The following is a 21,203-nucleotide window of genomic DNA, read 5'->3' as shown; positions in this document are numbered from 1 at the left end:
GATAGATAGATAGATAGATAGATAGATAGATAGACAGATAGATAGATAGATAGACAGATAGATAGATAGATAGAGAGATAGATAGAGAGATAGATAGATAGAGAGAGAGAGATAGATAGATAGATAGATAGATAGATATATAGATAGATAGAGAGATAGATAGATAGATAGATAGATAGATAGATAGATAGATAGATAGATAGATAGATAGATAGATAGATAGATAGATAGACAGACAGACAGACAGATAGATAGATAGATAGATAGATAGATAGATAGATAGATAGACAGACAGATAGATAGATAGATAGACAGACAGATAGATAGATAGATAGATAGATAGATAGATAGATAGATAGATAGATAGATAGAGAGATAGATGATAGATAGACAGATAGATAGATAGATAGATAGATAGATAGATAGATAGAGAGATAGATGATAGATAGACAGATAGATAGATAGAGAGATAGATAGCTAGATAGATAGATAGATAGACAGACAGATAGATAGATAGAGAGATAGATAGATAGATAGATAGACAGACAGATAGATAGATAGATAGATAGATAGATAGATAGATAGATAGATAGATAGATAGAGAGATAGATGATAGATAGACAGATAGATAGATAGATAGATAGATAGATAGATAGATAGATAGATAGATAGAGAGATAGATAGATAGAGAGATAGATAGAGAGAGAGAGAGAGAGATAGATAGATAGATAGATAGATAGAGAGATAGATAGATGATAGATAGACAGACAGATAGATAGATAGATAGAGAGAGATAGAGAGATAGATAGATAGATAGATACCACTGAAAAGTAGTTGACACATATGAATGAAGCAACAAACTGACACCAAGAAATAACACATCACATTGCAGAAAAAAGGACAAACAACTGGCAAACAACATATATATATATACAAAAACATAGATTAATATCCATGAGTAGGATTATGGCAATAACTATGACCTATGGATAAGTGCACAAGTGGGAGTAAAACGCAGAAGGACCACTATATGTATCTGTTGAACATAGGACATTTTCTTAAAAAAAAATACTTTTTTAACAGGAATATGTCAAATTAATATATGGCTGGTAATTAGTGACCCAGAAAAAGCACACTGTGAGACATTTTGCAGTGACATGGGTAAGTTCAGGAGTGACAAACAGATGAGGAGGACTGATTTCCCCTGATCCATCAAAACAGTCTCTATGTTGTAAAACATATGTGAACCAGGATTAAGAAACTATTGGAATCTTGGTTTTAGGGGCAGGAACAAGAGCGAAGCTGAGGGAAGAGGACACAGAACAGTTCATACCGCAGTTGCAAAAGAACAGTCAGAAACTAGACATGGCGTGGGTACTACCCTGACAATTACTGCAGTTATTGCAAGTTCTGAACTTGAGTTCTTATAAAGTGTGCAATGTCCTGGGAAAGAAGAACTTTGCCATAAATGAAGAACTGTTCTTGCAGCCTAACAAAATCACAGCGTCTACCTGAATGCTTCCAGAATTTTAGGATTTCATATTACGTTTTGTCTAACAAGCGATATTTGTCAATATTATATGCAGCCTGGATGTAGCATTACATTCCTAAAGTTTAAGTATTTTATTTGAAATGCTTAAATTGAGAAAAATGGAATAAACACCTATCATAACATGAAACAATGATGATAACATAAAATATACTGTAATATATTGAACCCTGTCAGGTAAAAATTTATATAATGTATTTCACATGCATGGAAATTGATAAGACAGAGACTTTATGGGACTGTTTAGGTAAACTGCTATCAAACCTTGCTGTCTATGGAGCTCACCTGTTTGTGACTTCTTCCATCAGCCCCTTCACTAGGGGACCGGGACCAGTGGCGGTCATGGGGTTGTCTATGTGGGTAGTCATGGTGGTCAAAGCGCTCCTTGTCAATTGAGCTGTGATGACGGTGATGGTGGTGGTGATGACGCCGGTCCTTGGTGCGCCCACGGTCCCGCTCACGGTCCTTGGGAGGCAGATCCCCTGACTGTGTAGTGGTGCTGAGGTCTGTGCCCAGACCTAGACATGAAATAGATATGATACCTGTCAAAGTTAGACATGAAAGTTACAAAAGCTTTTAGTTCAAGCACCTGCCATAGAAGAATAACTCTTGATGATCTAATAACAGATGGTTTTTATATTTTACATAAGAAATAATACTAAAACAGAAAACAAAATAAAAAAAATACAAAACACTGAACATCCATGTAGGAATCCACAAGAATTAGGAAGTCAAGTGGATTTCAAAGAGAAACAATTCCAGTTTCCATAATCCTCCAGCATGTCAACATAGAATAATAAAGGATTAATGCTGATGTAACTGTGAAAATAATAAAGGATTAATAAAGAATAAAAAGGTTTAACTGTCAGCCTTGTTAAATTAATTTTGGATCCAATTAGCTGACACAATTACTGATGCTGATTTTTTTGTTTTTCTTTTCGAGTACTTTTTTGGGCCTAGATTTAACTTAAAACTGAGTGTTGAAGGACTTTACACTGTTGACAAGTTTATCACAATACAAACACAAACTTCTTTGCATGGTTTTCAAAGGTTGTACTCAAATCTGAAAAGTGTGTGATATGCATTTGTATTTAGGCCCTTGAGCTAATCCTTTGATGACAACATTTTGTTCCAATAACTGCTGAACGTGTTTTGGGTAGATTTTCACCAGTGTAGCACATTAAGAGAATTTTTGGCCATTCTTCTGTGTAAAAGAGCTCAAGGTTATTCAGACTGGACAGGGAGCAATGCTTAAGTCTTATCCTATCTTAAGTCTCATCCTAACACATGAATTTACTTTGATCTAAACAATTAATTATAGCTCTGGCTGTATGTTAAGGGTATTTGTCTTGCTGGAAAGCAGCATCTAGCATCTTGCAGAATTGCTCTGCTTTTCTATTCCGTCCACCCACCACAGAATTTTATTCGTAAAAAATTAAAACCATTCTCCTTATAGTTTACAATTATGCACTAATTTGCGTTGTACCCCTTAAAATACATGGAAATTTGTGGTTATCATGCAACAAAACGTGAAAATGTCTTAATACAAGAAGCTTTATAGTTGGGATCACTGATCACAGGAAATCCTAAAATACACATTTATAATTTTAGGATGATACATATATTATTCCTTTAACATGATCATAATTTCCTGCTGTGCCATTTGACTCTGAAAGGTATTGCAATCAATTTAGGTTGCAAATAACTCAGGTTTTTGCAACCACATTTGTCCCATTTCAGTTGTTTACACTCTAAAGAAGGTGTTGAATAAAAAAAAAAAACAGTAACCCCAACTCCCTTGAAAGAACTAGGAATCTTTGATAGAGAGAATATTGTTCTGCTGTAGATTACAACACGTTAGTGAACATTGGAGACAAAAACATGGACTCTGCAACTGAAAAAATATGCACGTTTACTTAATGTTGACTTAAAATAGCGAAAGGGGTGAACTGAATCACCTGTGTCAGCGTCTGTATATCTGGTCAGTGATCGCTGTGAAGTACGATGACTTCTGTCCCTGTGCCTGCGCCCACCGCCGTGTCTCCCCTCCTCAGAGACCACCCTCTCCAACGAGTAATCATCCAGCCTCACTCCACGACCTGAACGCCCGTGGACTAGACTGGAGGTAGAGCGTCGCATTGGACTATTGTCAGTGATGGTCTTGAAGGACAAAATAATGGGGAGAAGAAAATACAGAAAAGGGAGCAAAGGATAAGGAAAGATGGGGTAAAATATAGACAGCAATGGGGGTAAGAGAAAGACAAGAGAAGAAAAGAAGTTAGATTTATTGCCTCCTGGTGGCTGGAGTATATTCTTAGCTGTAAAAGTAAGGAAAACTTCTTTATTTGACTTCTACTTTCTACAGAGATGCATATGTTAAAAGTCTATTATGATTCTTGTTTCAGCACCACTAATAAGAGGTCTTGTTTCAGTGCACATGGAAAACTAAAGCTAGGTTTGTTTTTTACACTCTCAACCTTTATCTAATGTCATTTTTTAAATAATGATCGCCTTTTATTTATTACCACAACACTTGCTTCTTACTTATGCCTGTAATACGAACTGAGTGAGCATTTAAAACATATTTAAAAGCAAATTATCCCACATCTTCACAAAACACGAAGGAATGAAACAGCGATATTAACTGACAGGCAGGACAGAAAGAGGTAGAAAACAAGCAAGAGGACTATTAAAACCAAGTCTTACATGCACAACTCATTACAGAGGAGGCAGCCATATTTCATACTCGCGTAACAAACCAACAAAGCCATACTTATTACAGATACAGGGGTTGGACAATGAAACTGAAACACCTGGTTTTAGACCACAATAATTTATTAGTATGGTGTAGGGCCTCTTTTTGTGGCCAATACAGCGTCAATTCGTCTTGGGAATGACATATACAAGTCCTGCACAGTGGTCAGAGGGATTTTAAGCCATTCTTCTTGCAGGATAGTGGCCAGGTCACAACGCGATACTGGTGGAGGAAAACGTTTCCTGACTCGCTCCTCCAAAACACCCCAAAGTGGCTCAATAATATTTAGATCTGGTGACTGTGCAGGCCATGGGAGATGTTCAACTTCACTTTCATGTTCATCAAACCAATCTTTCACCAGTCTTGCTGTGTGTATTGGTGCATTGTCATCCTGATACACGGCACCGCCTTCAGGATACAATGTTTGAACCATTGGATGCACATGGTCCTCAAGAATGGTTCGGTAGTCCTTGGCAGTGACGCGCCCATCTAGCACAAGTATTGGGCCAAGGGAATGCCATGATATGGCAGCCCAAACCATCGCTGATCCACCCCCATGCTTCACTCTGGGCATGCAACAGTCTGGGTGGTACGCTTCTTTGGGGCTTCTCCACACCGTAACTCTCCCGGATGTGGGGAAAACAGTAAAGGTGGACTCATCAGAGAACAATACATGTTTCACATTGTCCACAGCCCAAGGTTTGCGCTCCTTGCACCATTAAAACCGACGTTTGGCATTGGTATGAGTGACCAAAAGTTTGGCTATAGCAGCCCGGCCTTGTATATTGACCCTGTGGAGCTCCCGACGGACAGTTCTGGTGGAAACAGGAGAGTTGAGGTGCACATTTCATTCTGCCGTGATTTGGGCAGCCGTGGTTTTATGTTTTTTGGATACAATCCGGGTTAGCACCCGAACATCCCTTTCAGACAGCTTCCTCTTGCATCCACAGTTAATCCTGTTGGATGTGGTTCGTCCTTCTTGGTGGTATGCTGACATTACCCTGGATACCGTGGCTCTTGATACATCACAAAGACTTGATGTCTTGGTCACAGATGCACCAGCAAGACGTGCACCAACAATTTGTCCTCTTTTGAACTCTGGTATGTCACCCATAATGTTGTGTGCATTTCAATATTTTGAGCAAAACTGTGCTCTTACCCTGCTAATTGAACCTTCACACTCTGCTCTTACTGGTGCAATGTGCAATCAATGAAGACTGGCTACCAGGCTGGTCCAATTTAGCCATGAAACCTCCCACACTAAAATGACAGGTGTTTCAGTTTTATTGTCCAACCCCTGTATGTCGTGAGAAGTTTTATACTCTTTAAATTGCTCCACATTTCTTTGCTACCGAATTGTCTTTTAATTCCTAATTAATAAAACAATCAAGTTTGGGTATTATATGATTGTGTCGTTGGTTAAGATGGTAAATTATTATGAAACCAGACCAGACGTTTGACAATTGAAGAAAGTGTGTGAGTTTATAGTTTGTTTGTTTTATTGTCTGCATTGTTTCCTTGCCAGGGACAGAAAATCTGTTTATTGTGACTCCCATTCCCTTGCAACCAAGTGAGGGAGGTTTGAAATTGAATAAATAACTTGTATTGCTCTACCTTTCGACCTACAAGTATAAGGATTTGTTCATCTGCCCTCACACACAACTTGAATAGCATTCCATTCTTAATCCCTAAATTTTAATCTATCGTTTGGTCACCCTTTTTCCAGACAAGCATTTTTGAGGTCAGACACTGTTGTTGGAAAAGAAGGCCACCCATTAATGTCTTTATGGAGTTTACTTTGTGCACTGGTGCAAAGTCATTTTGATGAAGGAGGGGGTCATCCACAAACGGTTACAACAAAGTCGGAAGCACAATATTGTCCAAAGTGTCCTGGTAGACTGAAGCATTAAGAGTTCCTTTTACTGAAACTTGAAGGACCGAGCCAAGCTTCTGAAACAAAGCCCCACGCCACAGTCCCCCTCTGTATTAAGCTTTACACTTGACACAATGCACTCAGGAAAGTGCTGTTCTCCTGGAACTTTCAAACCCAGAACTGTCCATTGGCTTGCCATACAGAGAGGCGAAATGTGTCACTCCAGAGACCACAACTCCACAAAACCAGATGTTTTGCATTGAACTTGGTGATGTAAGGCTTGGATGCAGCTGATCAACCATGGAATCCAATCCAATCCACGAACCTCTCTGTAATCTGTTCTTGAGCTAATCTGAAGGCCACTTAAGATTTATAGTTCTGTAGCTATAAACTCTACAGAAAGTAACGGTGACCTACCGCTATGTGCAAAATCTGCTGACCCAAGTCTTTGATTTTAAATAGCCTACCACTTTGAGGCATATTTGCTGGCATTCCCAGTCATTTACACTTAGCTTTAATACCATGAACAGTTGACCTTGGAAAATGTAGTAGTGACATTTTGAACATCCTATCAAGGTACCACACTGGAATTCATGAAGCTACTTAGAGTGACCCAAACTTTCACAATTATTGTAGAATCATTCCGTCTGCCTCAATGATGGACTTTATACACCTGTGGCCATGGAAGGGACTGGAACATTTAACTTAAATGATTTGCAAGTGTGAGCTAATACGTTTTTGCAGTATAGTGTATACACTAGTGTGTGACACATCAATGCTGAAAAAAATAGGTCCATCCGCATATTTGACAATGATGCTGAGTGAAGGCTTTCTCCAAACACAAGCTGTTTGCTCAACCTTAAAATATTTTGTTTCCTGCACTTTTCTGATGAGTAAAGGCTTCTATTTCACAACTATATAATGAAGACTAGCCAAAATCCAACAGAACTCAATTAAAAGTGTCTGAAAACTTATGAACTCTGCCTTTAGTCTTTGTATTTAGATAAAAATTACGCTTTAACTTTTTTAAATTGACATTATTGAGAACTGTAAAAAAAAACTTTGTACTGAGTATAGTTTGCCAACTAATCACTAGACTTAGCATACTAGGTATGTGGCCTGTAAGACCCAAGTTAAAATCATTAATAAAAATTATACTTGGGTAATTTGATGGAAAATGTGCTGCAAATGTTGAATGTTATTTAAATGACCAGAATGGTTCTTTCTGAATGACATATTTTATATTTTGCTTCATAAAATCACGGCCTCAATTAATTATCAATTTGCAAAGAGAGTAGGCCTTTCAAGTATGATTTTTTTCAGATCCGGGCACCATGATGATAAGACAAAAAAAGCGTTGTTCCATAATCTTAGACCTTGAGCAAAGGGTCTGCAAATGTTTGTGTTAATATGTATGTCAAGCATGTAAAGTAATGTACAGAGTTGTGATCATACAGCATTTTTCAACTTTTGCAAACTTCTGAAAATAAGATTTAACACATAAAGGCATTTCTTGCACAATCAATGCAGCTAAGATACAGTAGATGGGTTTACAGACAGCAGACAACATGCAACAGAACAAGCATCAACTTAAGCTACAATAAAATATTGTGTTATATTGAAGCAAATTGTGTTTTATTTTTGTTGGGTTCTTTCCCAGGTGTTTTTGAACAGAACACTGTAAAATTCCTGAAAAGCTTCACATCCCTTAAAAACTGAACTTCAAACTGACAGCAGTCTGTATATTTCTTTAACCAACTCTACCGGAGCCATGTATGTCACCTGTGTACATGCATACTTATACAACCAAAGGTATTTTAGCAAGATGTGTTTTCTGGGTTTTTGTTTTAGAATGATAGGTTTTTATTTTGAGATTGTTTTCGGCAACATTTCTTTCTGCTGCAGAAAGAGGCATCATTGTTTTGCACAAGACTTTTTTAGTGAACACAACATACCTCTTTAGTTGATCCCATTTTCTTTACATGAATAAAAACAGTGATGAATCCATACTACCCAAGGGAGACAAAGTAACATGTTTTTGTGAAGGAGTGCAATTGTGTGAAAGTGGCCCTAATGCAAAGCGCCTCGAGTGGTCGGTATGATTGGAAACGTCCTAAATAATTTCAGTCCATTTATCGTTTGAAAATAAACTCTTTGCAAAACTGAAACAGACTTTACATATAAATGATTTGGAAATAAAAGTTTATTTTACCTAGAATAAAAGTCATAATATCATTAAAATATCATTAAAAAATCATTAATTAAAAAGTTCAATAATCCTTTTTACTCAAGCACTGCCAGCATGAGAAAAATGTGACAGCAGCTGCATGTGTTTCCAAAAATCACAAAAAACACATCATGCGTCATCAACTTTTATCAGACAGAATTGCTTTGCAAGACAAAGCTTCATTATGATCACACAGTCTTGGCGAATAAGCAACTTCCCCTTGGTCTCCTACTGTGCCCTCTTATATCTGATATGAAACTCTGCCAAATCATGCATGACCAACGACATGCCGGCACACATCTGAGATTGGCCAGCATATCCACATACAGGGTAGTCCATGCTTTTGTTGAACCAATTAGCAGAGATGCAACACACTGAACACACACTACTGTATGCATAAACACCCACACACAAGGAGGTCATTCACTCAGATGCTGCGTACAAGCAGAACAGGAAAGATTGCAGGATTAGCAAACAACGGTTAGCAGTGTGACCTCAACACAAGCAAACACAGGAAAGAGAGAAAGTAAGTTGAACAGAGAGACTTGGGGAAGAGAGGGGAACAAAAAAAAGGGAAATCAAACTAGATCTGAATAGTGAAAAAAGTCCCAGTTGATGAAGGAAACATGGAGTTCCAGGTGGGTGTGCTTCATTTCACTGATACAAAAGGAGGCTCCCTTTTGAAAAAATACAAAAAAGCTGGTAGACTGACTTTTAAAAAACTTCCATATGGTATTATGTGACAAATCATTCAAACCTATTCTGTTTACTGTATTCTATAAGTTTGGGCAAAGTAAAATATCCATAAATATCCTGGATTATTTTAAGTAAAAGAGAAAAAAACCTGCTTGATCAAATAAGATGTGAAAGATTTCTAAAAACCCTAAATGTAAAGTACGTGCTAAACAACTCCTTCTTTATTCTCTGCTTAACCATACTAAAAAAAGTTTTCACTCAGGCTCTTCCAATAGGAGTTCTCTTCTTAGCTGCCTTAAACAATTAGTAACATCCTATATTTATCAGTAACATGCATATGTATTTCTCAAATGTATTTTTATTTGGTTAAGAATCAACATGTTCTCACTATGTGTGCCTTCCTAAATTATTGATATTTTGGTCTTTTTGAGGTTCAGATTTTCTGTTTTTAATAAGCCATAACGTTTCATTGGAAATGATTTAATCCAGTAAATGACTAGCACAAAGCACGGATTGCAAAAATAAATAAACACTGTCAGAAAAATTTGTTTCTAGCTGCAGGTGGTAGAAATGATACCTTAGAAAACTATCTTTGCTCTGGCAAAGACCACAAAAAGATGAGGAAATGAAGCCTTAAAATAAATCCATTCTTGTTGCAGTAGTCTAATCTTAGACTGGCTTTGAGAGGTGAACAAAGGCCCTTAGCATCACATATTCTCCAACCCTAACATACCAAGAGTCTGAGTGAGGTGCACCTCCAAATATTACCTCCTTGTTCACTGCTTTGTTGAGCACTGATGCATGTTTCCACCAATTGTGGAACCAAGCATGAGTCATCAACAGAGGCTGTTATACAACACGGGGGGCAAAGCGAGACAGCGGAGGATGCTAAGCTGCAAAATGTTTCTTTTAATGCAAAAAGAGACCAGCCATAAAATACAATTAATACAGAAATGGAGATGGAGACTCCGTGCAAAAACAATGGTATGTACAATGTTTTCATTTGCATTTGTTTTTTATCGACTAGGGTGTTAGGGAAACGTGTGTTTAGTGTGTTTTTGCAAACATGTAAATAATGTTTATATGGTACGTTCTTCGTCTTTGCCTCCATAGTTGTTGCTTCTGTTGTCTGTAGCTTCGACCCACCCATGGGTGGCGTTGCGGGAACCTCTTTTCATCGGTGGGAACAGGCATCACTGGTTCAAAATCATGTTCAAGAGCCAGAATGGGCTCCAAACCGCGTTGGTGGAAAAGGGGCACATGTGAACTCTGGTTGAAGCAACCCATATGGCACTCAAGGAAGAAAAAAAAATGAACTTGCAAGTTACAATTTGAACTAACCAACAGAAAGGGACAGAGAAAAACCAGAAGGGAATGGAGCTACACAGAGACGGAGAAAGAGGTACATACACTGAGGTTATTTCCACGGGGTCTGTGTCTCCTCCGCTGCAGAGAAGGCAAACACACAGATGATACGTAGAACGGAGCAGTGTAGCACACACACGCATACACACAAAGCATTGGTCCAAAGTGGCACAATCACCAGGCAGAAAGAGGAGAGAGATAAGAGAAAGAAATAATGAAGGAAGTTAGGAGGTAGGACAGAAGAGAGGACCAAGATATGAAAGAGCAGAGGGAGAGATGGGAGGGAAATAATAAATTTGATGTGTGGCAAAAAATTAACACAGCTCAGGTTTGGGAGAGATAAAAATTAAGAGATAAGAAAAAGAGAAAGACAACCCAGTTAGTACAAAGAGGCCAGTGTGCAGACTTTGGACTGAGAAGCATGTGCCGTACAACAGGAGTAGGCAACTAACAGTGTAGGATGCAGGTGCATCTACACACTCACTCATAAACACACTTACCAAAACACCATGAGCTCTCGGTAAGGCAGAGCAGTGTTAGATGACAGTAGGTCACAGGGTTTAGACACACACATACTGTCTAACACTCATAATGCACACACACACACACAAACACACACACACACACACACACACACACACACACACACACACACACCTAAGTACCTATAGGCATTACAAGATCTCCCAATCTGAATATCAATTTTACATCAATTATATTCTTCAGACTAAATATACTGGGAAGGAGATATTAACCATACTTCTGTTATGCTAACAATGTCTATCTGAAAACAGGTTGCAGATGTTTCTATCCTATAACACTGAATATATTCTTGAACATTTCCTCCTATGTCCCACCTTGTCGTGTATAAACCCCAAATTGTTTCCTGGAGATAAAAATGTGATGCTCTGTTCAAGCCATTAACCACAGTCATTCGTTATACTTTTTGAATTTTTATCCTAATATTAAAACCAAAATTCTTCAGATAGTACTCAACATACCAGAGTAAGAGCAACATGACGTAATGTAGTGGAATGCTGGAATATGGCCATGGATGTTTTTCATGGATGCGCGTGTGCGTGACTGCACCCAGAGGCTTCAAAACATATAGATAAGGCAACAAATAATTATTGAAAAATATGTTAAGGGTAAATTCTGCAAAGAAGAGGTCACCAAAATCCATTTACAGTGATTTACAAGAGTCATTGCAAGTTATTCCAAATGCGTGATGGCAGTTGCTGCTGCATCCTGTTATTTGGTCCAGCTGGCCCAGGTGGGGCCCGGTTGGTTTACGAAGCTTCTTCTCCTTTATAAATGAAATAATGATTTGAAAAAATTATCTTTTATTTCTTGGGTTATATTTGTCAGATGTTAAAATTAATTTATCAAGGGAAACATCAAAGCAATATTCTTTTTTAAAAGGCTCTGGCATGTGCGTAATGACAATTCATAGCCAATAAAATTATGATGGACTTGTTCATAACAATTCTGCTTAATTCTCTGCTTTGTGTTCATCACAGTAAATGCCATAAAAGATTATGATAATATATTAGTCATATTGCCCAACCCTAGCTTAAGGATAGAAAAAACTGCTTATAGAATAAGCAGACAAAAGAAGAATGTTTTGTATGAGGACGAAACGGAAAAGTAGCGTACAAAGAGGTCCACACCAAACACAAAAAAGAATCCGTTTTTACCGTAGCAAGCGCTAATGTTTTTCCTCCATATTTATGTTTTTCCTCATTGTTAAACAACAGATGATATTATTTTAGTGTGATATGCAGGGCCAGTTCTTGACATAGGCCTAGGGTGCCAGCTGCTGAGACAGCAGACAACGGCAGTAAAAAAAAACAAAAAACAGAAAGAAAGAAAATAGAATTGAATAAATAATAGCGTAAATGTGCAGTTCCGACTGGCACCCTTTTTGTCATGCTCTGCATTGAAAATATCTACTAGTAAGACTAGTATTAGTAGTACTAAGCAATATGTCATATTTGCACAGAAATATAGAAAAGTATTTAGTGGTTAAAACATTTATATCACATCTAAAAATACAAACGATATATTTCATCATTCTATTTAACCCAGCATTTAAAGTCTTAGAATTGTTACGTTTTACAATATTTGTGTTAAAGAACAAAATAAATATGTTCCGATCTATCATACACGACTATTACCTTGAAAAAACTAAATTAAAACTAAATTAAAGTCTCGTGAAAAATTAACTTTATTGTTGCAAAGATTTGCCAAGCATCAGAACGTCACGTGTGCCGTAAAAGCTTTTACTACACACTACACGCAGGTGTTTTTTTTGTGCCAAGTCTACTGGCAGTTAATAGACTTCTTTCACATCTTTTTTGCACATTTTTAAGTGTTCAACAACAAAGGGCTTTACATAAATATGCCAACATTACACAAATGGTCAAATAAAGCCCTGCAGACAATAATAAGCCATAACCATAAATCTAACAGTTTTACACGAATTCATCCACTTGTTTGTCATTAAATGATCCAGAAACACTAAATAACAGTTAATCTATATAGGATGCTACCTCCGGCTACAGCTTATGCAAGACAGACACACCAAGGATTTGATGGGAATGAACCAGTAAATGGAACAGGGAAGGAACTTAAAATAATATCATGTACAAGTCATCAGTTTGGACAAACTTACTTAGATATTTTGAATAAGAATCTGTTTACAAGCTACAATATAAATTTTATAGATATGTAGTTGTGTACATATCTAGGCTTTCCCGTCGTAAGACCTATTTTCGAAGCTGCTCTTATCCTGGCAAACACCTGAAGATGCTTAAAGAAGATCTGAGCAGCAGTGGGACAGCTAATGGAAAAGTGAAGGTTTAAAAGTAAAGTTGTGACGGTTCAAGAGATGATGGAGGGAAACATACAGATTAACAAGGCAGTTGGAAATTAATTGACAAAGCTCTTTCTCAAAAATGTTGCATCCAACATGTAGTTACATGTAGTTGCTTTAAAATAATGTAATCTAACACATCTTTGCAAAGAAACTGCAAACCTCTGTGTTTGTTCAACACTTTATAATGTATCCAATAATAGTGTATGTTAGGTATGACTAGGCATTCTGTAACAATTAGAATGCAAAATGTTTCTGTAGCAAGGCTAGGTATGATAATTAAAATTATTATTATGATTATAATCATAATCAAAACAACATAATTGAAACATAGTTTAAACATTTAATATGTTTAAACTGAAATTTTTAAAAGTTCTGCAAAGATTATGAATGTTTTGCATTGTTTATTGTAAACATTATTCAGGATCCAAAGAAAGGCTTTGCTGATTCACTTTAACAGTTGCCGGAGCTAACAAGAGTAAGGACAGAAAATAAGGATGGTAAGGTGTGACAGTGATGATGGAGGTGGGATGAGCGTGCTCACTTGGTTGTCTGCCGAGAGGCGGGGCATGGAGAGGGTCCGCCCATGCCCATCCATTGGGTGACAGGGCTCAGTGTTGGAGTACCCGTCCCGCCCCATCTCCCTCATCTCTACAGTCTGTAAAACACAATGAGAGGGGGGGGGGGCGTGACCACTGTCTGCTGAGGGAGTGGACGCTGAACTGGTGCTGGCTCCTTGCTCAACCAAGGGAGGTGGAACGACATAAAACTCAATAATCTTTTTTCAGATTTTTTTTTGCAAACTTAAAAATTTTGTGTATTCATTTATACAACAGAAAGTTGCATAAATTAGCTGTTGCAACCTTTGCAGTGTAAAAAAAAAATACATAAATAAATAAATAATGTCTTAAACATTTAGATAAGCCCTGTATGGATAAGATACAAAGTCTTGCCAAAAAATTCATTTCCCTTAAATTTTTCCAAATTTTCTGACATTACAACCGCAAACTTTATTGTGTTTTTATAAGGGTTTATAATTGATAAATACGGAGTGGTGCATGATTATGAAGTGAAGAAAAACAACACAGTATTTTTTACTTTTTACAAATAAAACACTGAAAAGTGTGATATGCATTACAGGTGCGAGTATTTAAGGGCATGGCTCTATCATATTTGCTAGAGCCTTAAATATTTACCCAATACTTTTTTTGCAAAATATCTCTGTTTATATCTTCAAGTATTGTGGCTCAAGCTGCAAACTGTATTGAATCGCAGTCGTTATCACAATATCAGTATGTACAATATCAAAATGACATAGGACTGCTTGGATGCAATATTTGGTAGTATGCTATATTTTAACTGTCATGCATTTTATGGTAATTATGAACTACTTTGTTCTGTCTATTGCAGAAAATCCCAACAAAATACATGTTGGTAATACCATGGCAAAATGCAGAAAAGTTCAAGGGATATGAATACTTTCACAACATGTCTGTGCAAAATCTTTACATTATAAACCATGTGATGTCGTTTAATGTATACCGCTATTACGCAAAAATTCAACCAATAACTGAAAAAATTATTTCTAGAAACAATGAAACATTTTGACATAAAAAGCTGCTAGATGTTTCAATTTACAACAGAATTACCTAATATTATATTACTATTAAATGTGTTATTAAGACTTAGGAGAGAAAAGTCTTTTAAGGCATATTCTAGATTAAAAAAAATCAACCTTTGTTCATAGGTCAGATATTCCAAACTAGAGATGAATCTTTGGGGCATGGGAGCACCAACAGACAAGTAAAAGCAAGGTGCAGCACAGAGGATGAAGGTGTACATTGCAAAACATGGCTGCCAAATCCAAACCAGCAACTCAAGGGGAGGCAGAGGAGTGAAGAGGCAAGGCTAGGAATTAAGAATAGGATGAGAATAAAGAAACAATGGAGATACAGACTATGCTTGGGAATTTAATGAAGAACACGGAAGATGATAGGCCTATGGAAAGTTTGCCAAGAATCTATTCCTAGGAATGTTGGTATAGAAAAGTTTAGACTCCATCTTCAACAAAGCAATAAGACCGAGGACAAATATATGCTGCAGGCTTATGGAACATGTTTAAAAAAGACTGCATGGGAAAGGAAAACATTTATTTTCATACCTTTTAACACAATGTATAATTTTGTCCATTTCTGTAAAGCTTATTGTATATGTTGCAACAGCAGGAATCCTGAGCAGGATTTCCGTATCTGGTAAAGTTAAGTTACAGTATTACCCCAGTAGCTGATCCAAGGCGTAAAAGGTGTTGTTCGAAAATAACTTTTACTTTGCTTTACAATGCGTTACTATGTGTTACTAGGTTTGGACGCATCATACCTGGGGATTGTGGCGGTTCGCATGGATGTCGTCAGGGTAGGGTTGGTCCGGGCTCCAGTTACCAGTCTTGTGGAACATTTCCTGTGCTTTAGCCGTCATCCACGATTGGCTTTCAGTCAAGCCACCTTCAGGAGGTCTGGCATCCAGACACACATATAAACAAAAAATCAACTACAAATTTAGGTTAAGCTTGGATAAATGGTTACTTTCCCCTTAAAGTCGTACAACATATTTAACCGATTTGTAACATGAACATCACTGTTTCCAGTCCTGAACAATGCAATTAAAGCCCTGATTGGGGTATCCCTAAAATGAACTGTCTCCTCTGCATTGGTTGCACAGTGCTGTGAAACATTATGGGGCAACTTAAAAGATTTATTTTGTTTTTGTAGGTTTTATTTATTTATTATTTTGTCACATTTTAATGTTTCAGGCCATCATAAAATGTCAGAGAAGATTTAACTGAGCAATACAAAAAGCAGTTTTAAAATGATGACTTCATTTACTAAGAGAAAAAGGCTAACCAAATCAATGTGGCCCCGACTGTTGAATTTTAAATTAAGTATGATTAATTACACTTTGGGTTAGAGTTCACTGGCCATACTTGATCACTAAAAAACTTGTACAATCAAGAAATTATCTAAATAGATCCTGAATTACAATATGAAGTAGGCTTGCAGATCTCGAAAGAATACACCATGCCTTGATCTAAAAAAAGTTACTGACATCTTTTAGCCAGGTAAAGGCTACTGAACCATTTCTACAGTTTCTCATCTCTAGCAAACTACAGTAAGAGCCATCCATCCATCCATTTTCTATACCCGCTTCTTCCATACAGGGTCGCATGGGAGCTGGTGCCTATCTCCAGCAGTCTACAGGCGAGAGGCGGGGTACACCCTGGACAGGTCGCCAGTCCATTCCATTGCAACAAAGAGACATACAGGACAAACAACCATGCACACACTCATTCACACCTAAGGGCAATTTAGTGAGATCAATTAAGCTAACAGTCATGTTTTTGGAGTGTGGGAGGAAGCCGAAGTACCTGGAGAGAACCAACTCATGCACGGGAAGAATATGCAAACTCCAAGCAGAAAGACCCCCGGCCAGGAGTCGAACCCAGGACCTTCTTGCAACAGGCAACAGAGCTACCAACTGTGCCTCCGTGCAGCCCACTGGAAGAGCCATTATTTAAAAAACCAATGAAAAAAACAACAACATGGAACAGTGGTGAACTTTCCAAGGAGTGGCTGTTCAACCAACAACTCATCCAGGAGGTCACAAAGAACACAGAACAATATCTAAACCACTGCAGGCTGCATTGAACCCAGTTAAGGTCAGAGACCATGATTCAACAATAAGAGAAGGACCAGGAAAAGATGGCCTTGGTGGGAGGGTTCCAAGGCCAAAATCATTGCTGACCAAGTAAAACACAAAGGCCCATCTCACATTTGCCAAAAAAACATCTTGTTGATCCCCAGGACTTTTGGAAACACATTTGGTGGACTGATTAAAGTGGTTTGTTGGAAGCTGTGTGTCCCATGATCCCTGGTGTAAAACTAACATAGCATTACAGAGAAAGAAGATCAAACCAACAATCAGACATGGTGGTAGTAGTGTAATACAGGATGACTTGCTATACTTAATGGAACCATGAATTCTGCTCCCTACCAGAAAACCCTGAAGGAGAATGTCCAGCCATCCGCTTGTGGCGTAACCATAAACAGACCTTTCATCCTTGAAAACGTCCCATTTGGTTGAATTAAAGCAATTGTACAAAGAAGACCAAATTCCTCTACAGCAATGTAAATGATTCATTGCCAGTTATTGCAAATGCTTAGTAACAGTTGTTGCTGTTACGGGTTAACAAGTTTGGGAGACAATTAGTTTTCACATTGGGCCAGGTTGGTTTTATTATTTACCTTAATTAATAAAATCATCATGTGAAAACTGCATTGTAATTCTTCCAAAACACTTTTTCATGGTGCTGTTTTTTGTGCAGAGAAGTTCCTAAATATCACATTTCTCAAAATTCTAATTTTACAAAACAATCTTATTAATAAGTGCTGTGAGTACTTTTTAAAGCTGAATCCAACAGGAAGATGTAAAAAAAAAATATTTGTCTATTTAATACCTGTTTTGTGATAACTTAGAGGGGATTTTACGAATCTCTGTGAATATTTGATCCAGATGTGTAGCACCTGGACAAATGACAGCTGATTATTCCAAAACATATTAAAAATGTTTCACAGTCTACAATCCAAATATGCAGAAAACCAAAAATCTTAACTGGCTGATGAAAATTAACATTAAAACCAGCTGTCTAATTTAAAGTTGGTTTCTTTTTCACAAAGAAGTTCCGACTAGTAACAGCACTGACTGAACCTTTAGGGGTTTTTCTGAGGAGTCAAATATGGGTAGTTAAACATTTTTAATTTACACTTTGAAACCTGTATGCCTTAGTGTACTGGTTTGGCTTGCAATAGATGTCATCAAATCAAATTGGTATATATGGATCTTCAAAACTAAGTGAAAACCTCAGATTCCTGAACTTTTTTATAGCTCAATGCTGTACACAGCTGGTGTATGGGTTTGACTACAGGCGAATGTACGCTTTTGCAATACATTGATGCTTTGAGGGAATTGTTGCAACCATTCTTAGCTGGGTGACATATCTCAAAGTCCTCTGTGAGAATATCCGGAACCAGGTTTTCTTGGCAACAGAATTAAGACGTTTTTATTTATTCTGTTTGTAGTCCAACTGTTATGCCTGATCAGGACTGTCTGTTTTTTAAATGGGAGCTACATTCTCCATGCATTTCCGCATTGTGTGTCATGTATAAACCTTTCCCATTTGTTGTAAAAAAAAAAAAAGTTATGATAGAATCATGTTTTGGGCAGTTTTAGGAAACATTAATCAAGCTAGTGGTTTCAGACACTCTACCTAGATAAGCAAATGTAAGATTTTTCTTTCAACACCTTAATCCACTTCAAGGCAGTACACTCAAAAAGTCCCTATGCCCAATTTACTTATCCAGTCTACTCACATGCTGTTGATGTTGTTTGGCTGAGTGCTGGGGAGACCATTCTGGCCTTGCCCCCCCTGGCCGTCAGTGCCCCCTCCCTCAGAGGGTGGCTCCATGCGCTGAAACATTAATGGCGTTCGGTTCTGTGTGAGATACATGACATGGCCTGCAGGCTTGCATCAGGCACACTCACGGGGGAAAACATAACGACACAAACACAGGATGCACTCGCAGCATGCACCCACATGGGGGCGCCATTAGCAAGCACATGGCTGTGGATTTCCAAGGTAAAGCTGGCCACCAGACAACTGATCTGAGATCTTCTGTCCACCCTAAACAACAATTAAAGAAGAATGGAAATGAGTTGTTTTGCAACTTGTTTCTTTATGTTCAGGGAGTGAGCTGATCGCAGATCTGCGTCACTGTGGAACTTCTACCTTAGGAGTCTGATTTAAGATTGCACTTAATTCACACATTTTAGAGCACATTACCATATGTATATAGCACTATGACAGAAATAAAATGTACCCAGAAATTAGAAAAAATGATCATTCTGTTTATTTGTCGTCAGCCATACTTTCTGAGTAACATGAAATTTGGTGGAAGGTTGACATTCGATTTAAACTACTTGTGCAACAAAAAATAGCTCATTTGCTTCAATCAGAGTGTTACCAGCATAGATCGTAGTTAGCCTTCACAGTGGTGCAAGGGGTGCTTGCTACCTAAATTTGTTGGCTTATGAGTCCAGTAATGCTCCAGAATGAAGTGCACTCCATTAAGTCTTTCCTTAAGTCACTATGAAAGAAATTCATCCTTGGAAAACACACTCATCCAATTCTATTTTATTGTGTTAAACAAGTAGGTGTCCCCATCAAACTGTTTGTTGTCTTGATTATTTATTGTTTCATTTATTTTTTTTGCACAAAATACTTCTAGCAATGATATAATATAAGATTAATGTCTATTATGCTGAAATTTACAATGATTTTGAGTGGTGAGCATGTTTTGCCGGGTATGTGGGTGGGCAACCTATTTTTATTGCCTTTATTTTTAAAGTTGAAACTTGTTTACACATACGGATTTTCAAGATACAAATTTGCCCCTACAATCTATGTATTATTCTACCTTTACAATGACATATAGTGGTTGCTCTGGTCTTTCTGTGTTAAGCTCACTGCTCTGCATGCTGTGCACTGTTCATATGTCTCATCCTGGGAGAACTGCCTATAACTAAACCTCGATAGTCATTAAGTTTTACAAAATTTAAAGCAATGCGCTATGCTGATGAAGCAAGAGAACTACTATATCTTTTTTAAGTAAACAGGAAATGCACTGCAGTATTTTTCAAGCCAAAATATCAATGAATCTTGACAAGGAAAGAGCGAAGATGCTAGTGTTGGCCTAGCAACAATATCAAGACATCAACAACAGGAGAAAAATGTGAGTTTATTTAAGATTGTAGACATTTGTGTAGAGTCAGAAATATTCTTGGAAACAATTGGTAAAGTTGTGCATGTTTAAGTTGATGCGTTTTCTTGACTTTAAAGTGGCTTTCTAAACCTATTTAACCTTGGTGTTGGAGGATATTCAGGCTGATCGTTTGAAACTTCTGCTTAGGTTTAATATATGTTGTGGTCAAAAAAGTGGATAGGCAGGACTGTGAGATATCACAGGGTCCCAATATTATAGTAGTAAAATAGATACAATATAGTCTGTTATTGTATTGCCTATATGATACATTGATTTTAATGAAACGTTGGACTGGGATTAAATGATGCATTTTGTAAAATGGCTTGACTTGGTATCAAGGACAAAATGCCCTTATTGGGAAATCCCTACTGCAAATTTCCTCTTTCTGGCCTAAATGTCTTTTTATTTCAATCTTTGATCAGGAGGCAGAAAAGAAATCTGACACAAGGCTGGTTTACGAAGAAAGATTTGGTCTAATTCAGTTTAGCTGTCAATGAAATGTTATATCTCCACAGGCTCATCTTGCAACACCCAGAGCCAATTAAAGTCATTGTCTATGACTTAATGAATAAAATAGGAAATCAACAGCTAACATCAACAACACATGTTTTACAAGATCTTTAAGAAGTGGCTTGGATAGACATTTTTGGTACTAAATAGAATATGGGGACATAGGACAGAAGAATCTTTATTCAACTTTCCACCAATATCACAAAATAATGAAAAACATTTAAGAGGAGACAAATTGACGTCTCCACTGTATGAGTTATAGGTGAAGGTCAACCTGGACCAGCCACAGACGAAGAGCTTGATAATTACGATTTAGTATTAGGGCCATTGTAGATCAAAGAAACAAAAAATATGCAGCCACAGTTGAGTGAATTTCTGTCAAAAAATCATACATTTCTACAGTAATTTCACATATTTACAAGAAAAAAAACATGAAAGTTATTTCATGTCGAAAAGTGGTAAATTTCCAAGAAAAAGGGGA

The 21,203-nt window shown here is 37.4% G+C and overlaps 1 protein-coding gene across 7 annotated transcripts in view; it reads right to left on the bottom strand.

Annotated features, from left to right (window-relative positions):
- The window catches only part of cacna1ab (calcium channel, voltage-dependent, P/Q type, alpha 1A subunit, b), a 179,852-nt gene that overhangs the window by 8,938 nt on the left and 149,711 nt on the right, over positions 1–21,203 (bottom strand). For 3 of the 7 annotated variants that reach the window (XM_047366481.1, XM_047366486.1, XM_047366485.1), the window contains 6 exons: positions 18,764–18,885; positions 15,717–15,852; positions 13,885–13,998; positions 10,511–10,546; positions 3,508–3,709; positions 1,835–2,067 (listed from right to left, as the gene is read on the bottom strand). In XM_047366481.1, the coding sequence (XP_047222437.1) occupies positions 1,835–2,067; positions 3,508–3,709; positions 10,511–10,546; positions 13,885–13,998; positions 15,717–15,852; positions 18,764–18,885 (843 nt within the window). Of the gene's footprint in view, positions 1–1,834; positions 2,092–3,507; positions 3,710–10,510; positions 10,547–13,884; positions 13,999–15,716; positions 15,853–18,763; positions 18,886–21,203 lie in introns of all 7 variants that reach the window. The other 4 variants (XM_047366480.1, XM_047366482.1, XM_047366483.1 and 1 more) reach the window with 2 other exon arrangements.

This window comes from Girardinichthys multiradiatus, chromosome 5 (genome assembly GCF_021462225.1).
Source record: "Girardinichthys multiradiatus isolate DD_20200921_A chromosome 5, DD_fGirMul_XY1, whole genome shotgun sequence".
Lineage (NCBI taxonomy): Eukaryota > Metazoa > Chordata > Actinopteri > Cyprinodontiformes > Goodeidae > Girardinichthys > Girardinichthys multiradiatus.
This window is presented reverse-complemented; position numbering and strand designations above follow the sequence as displayed.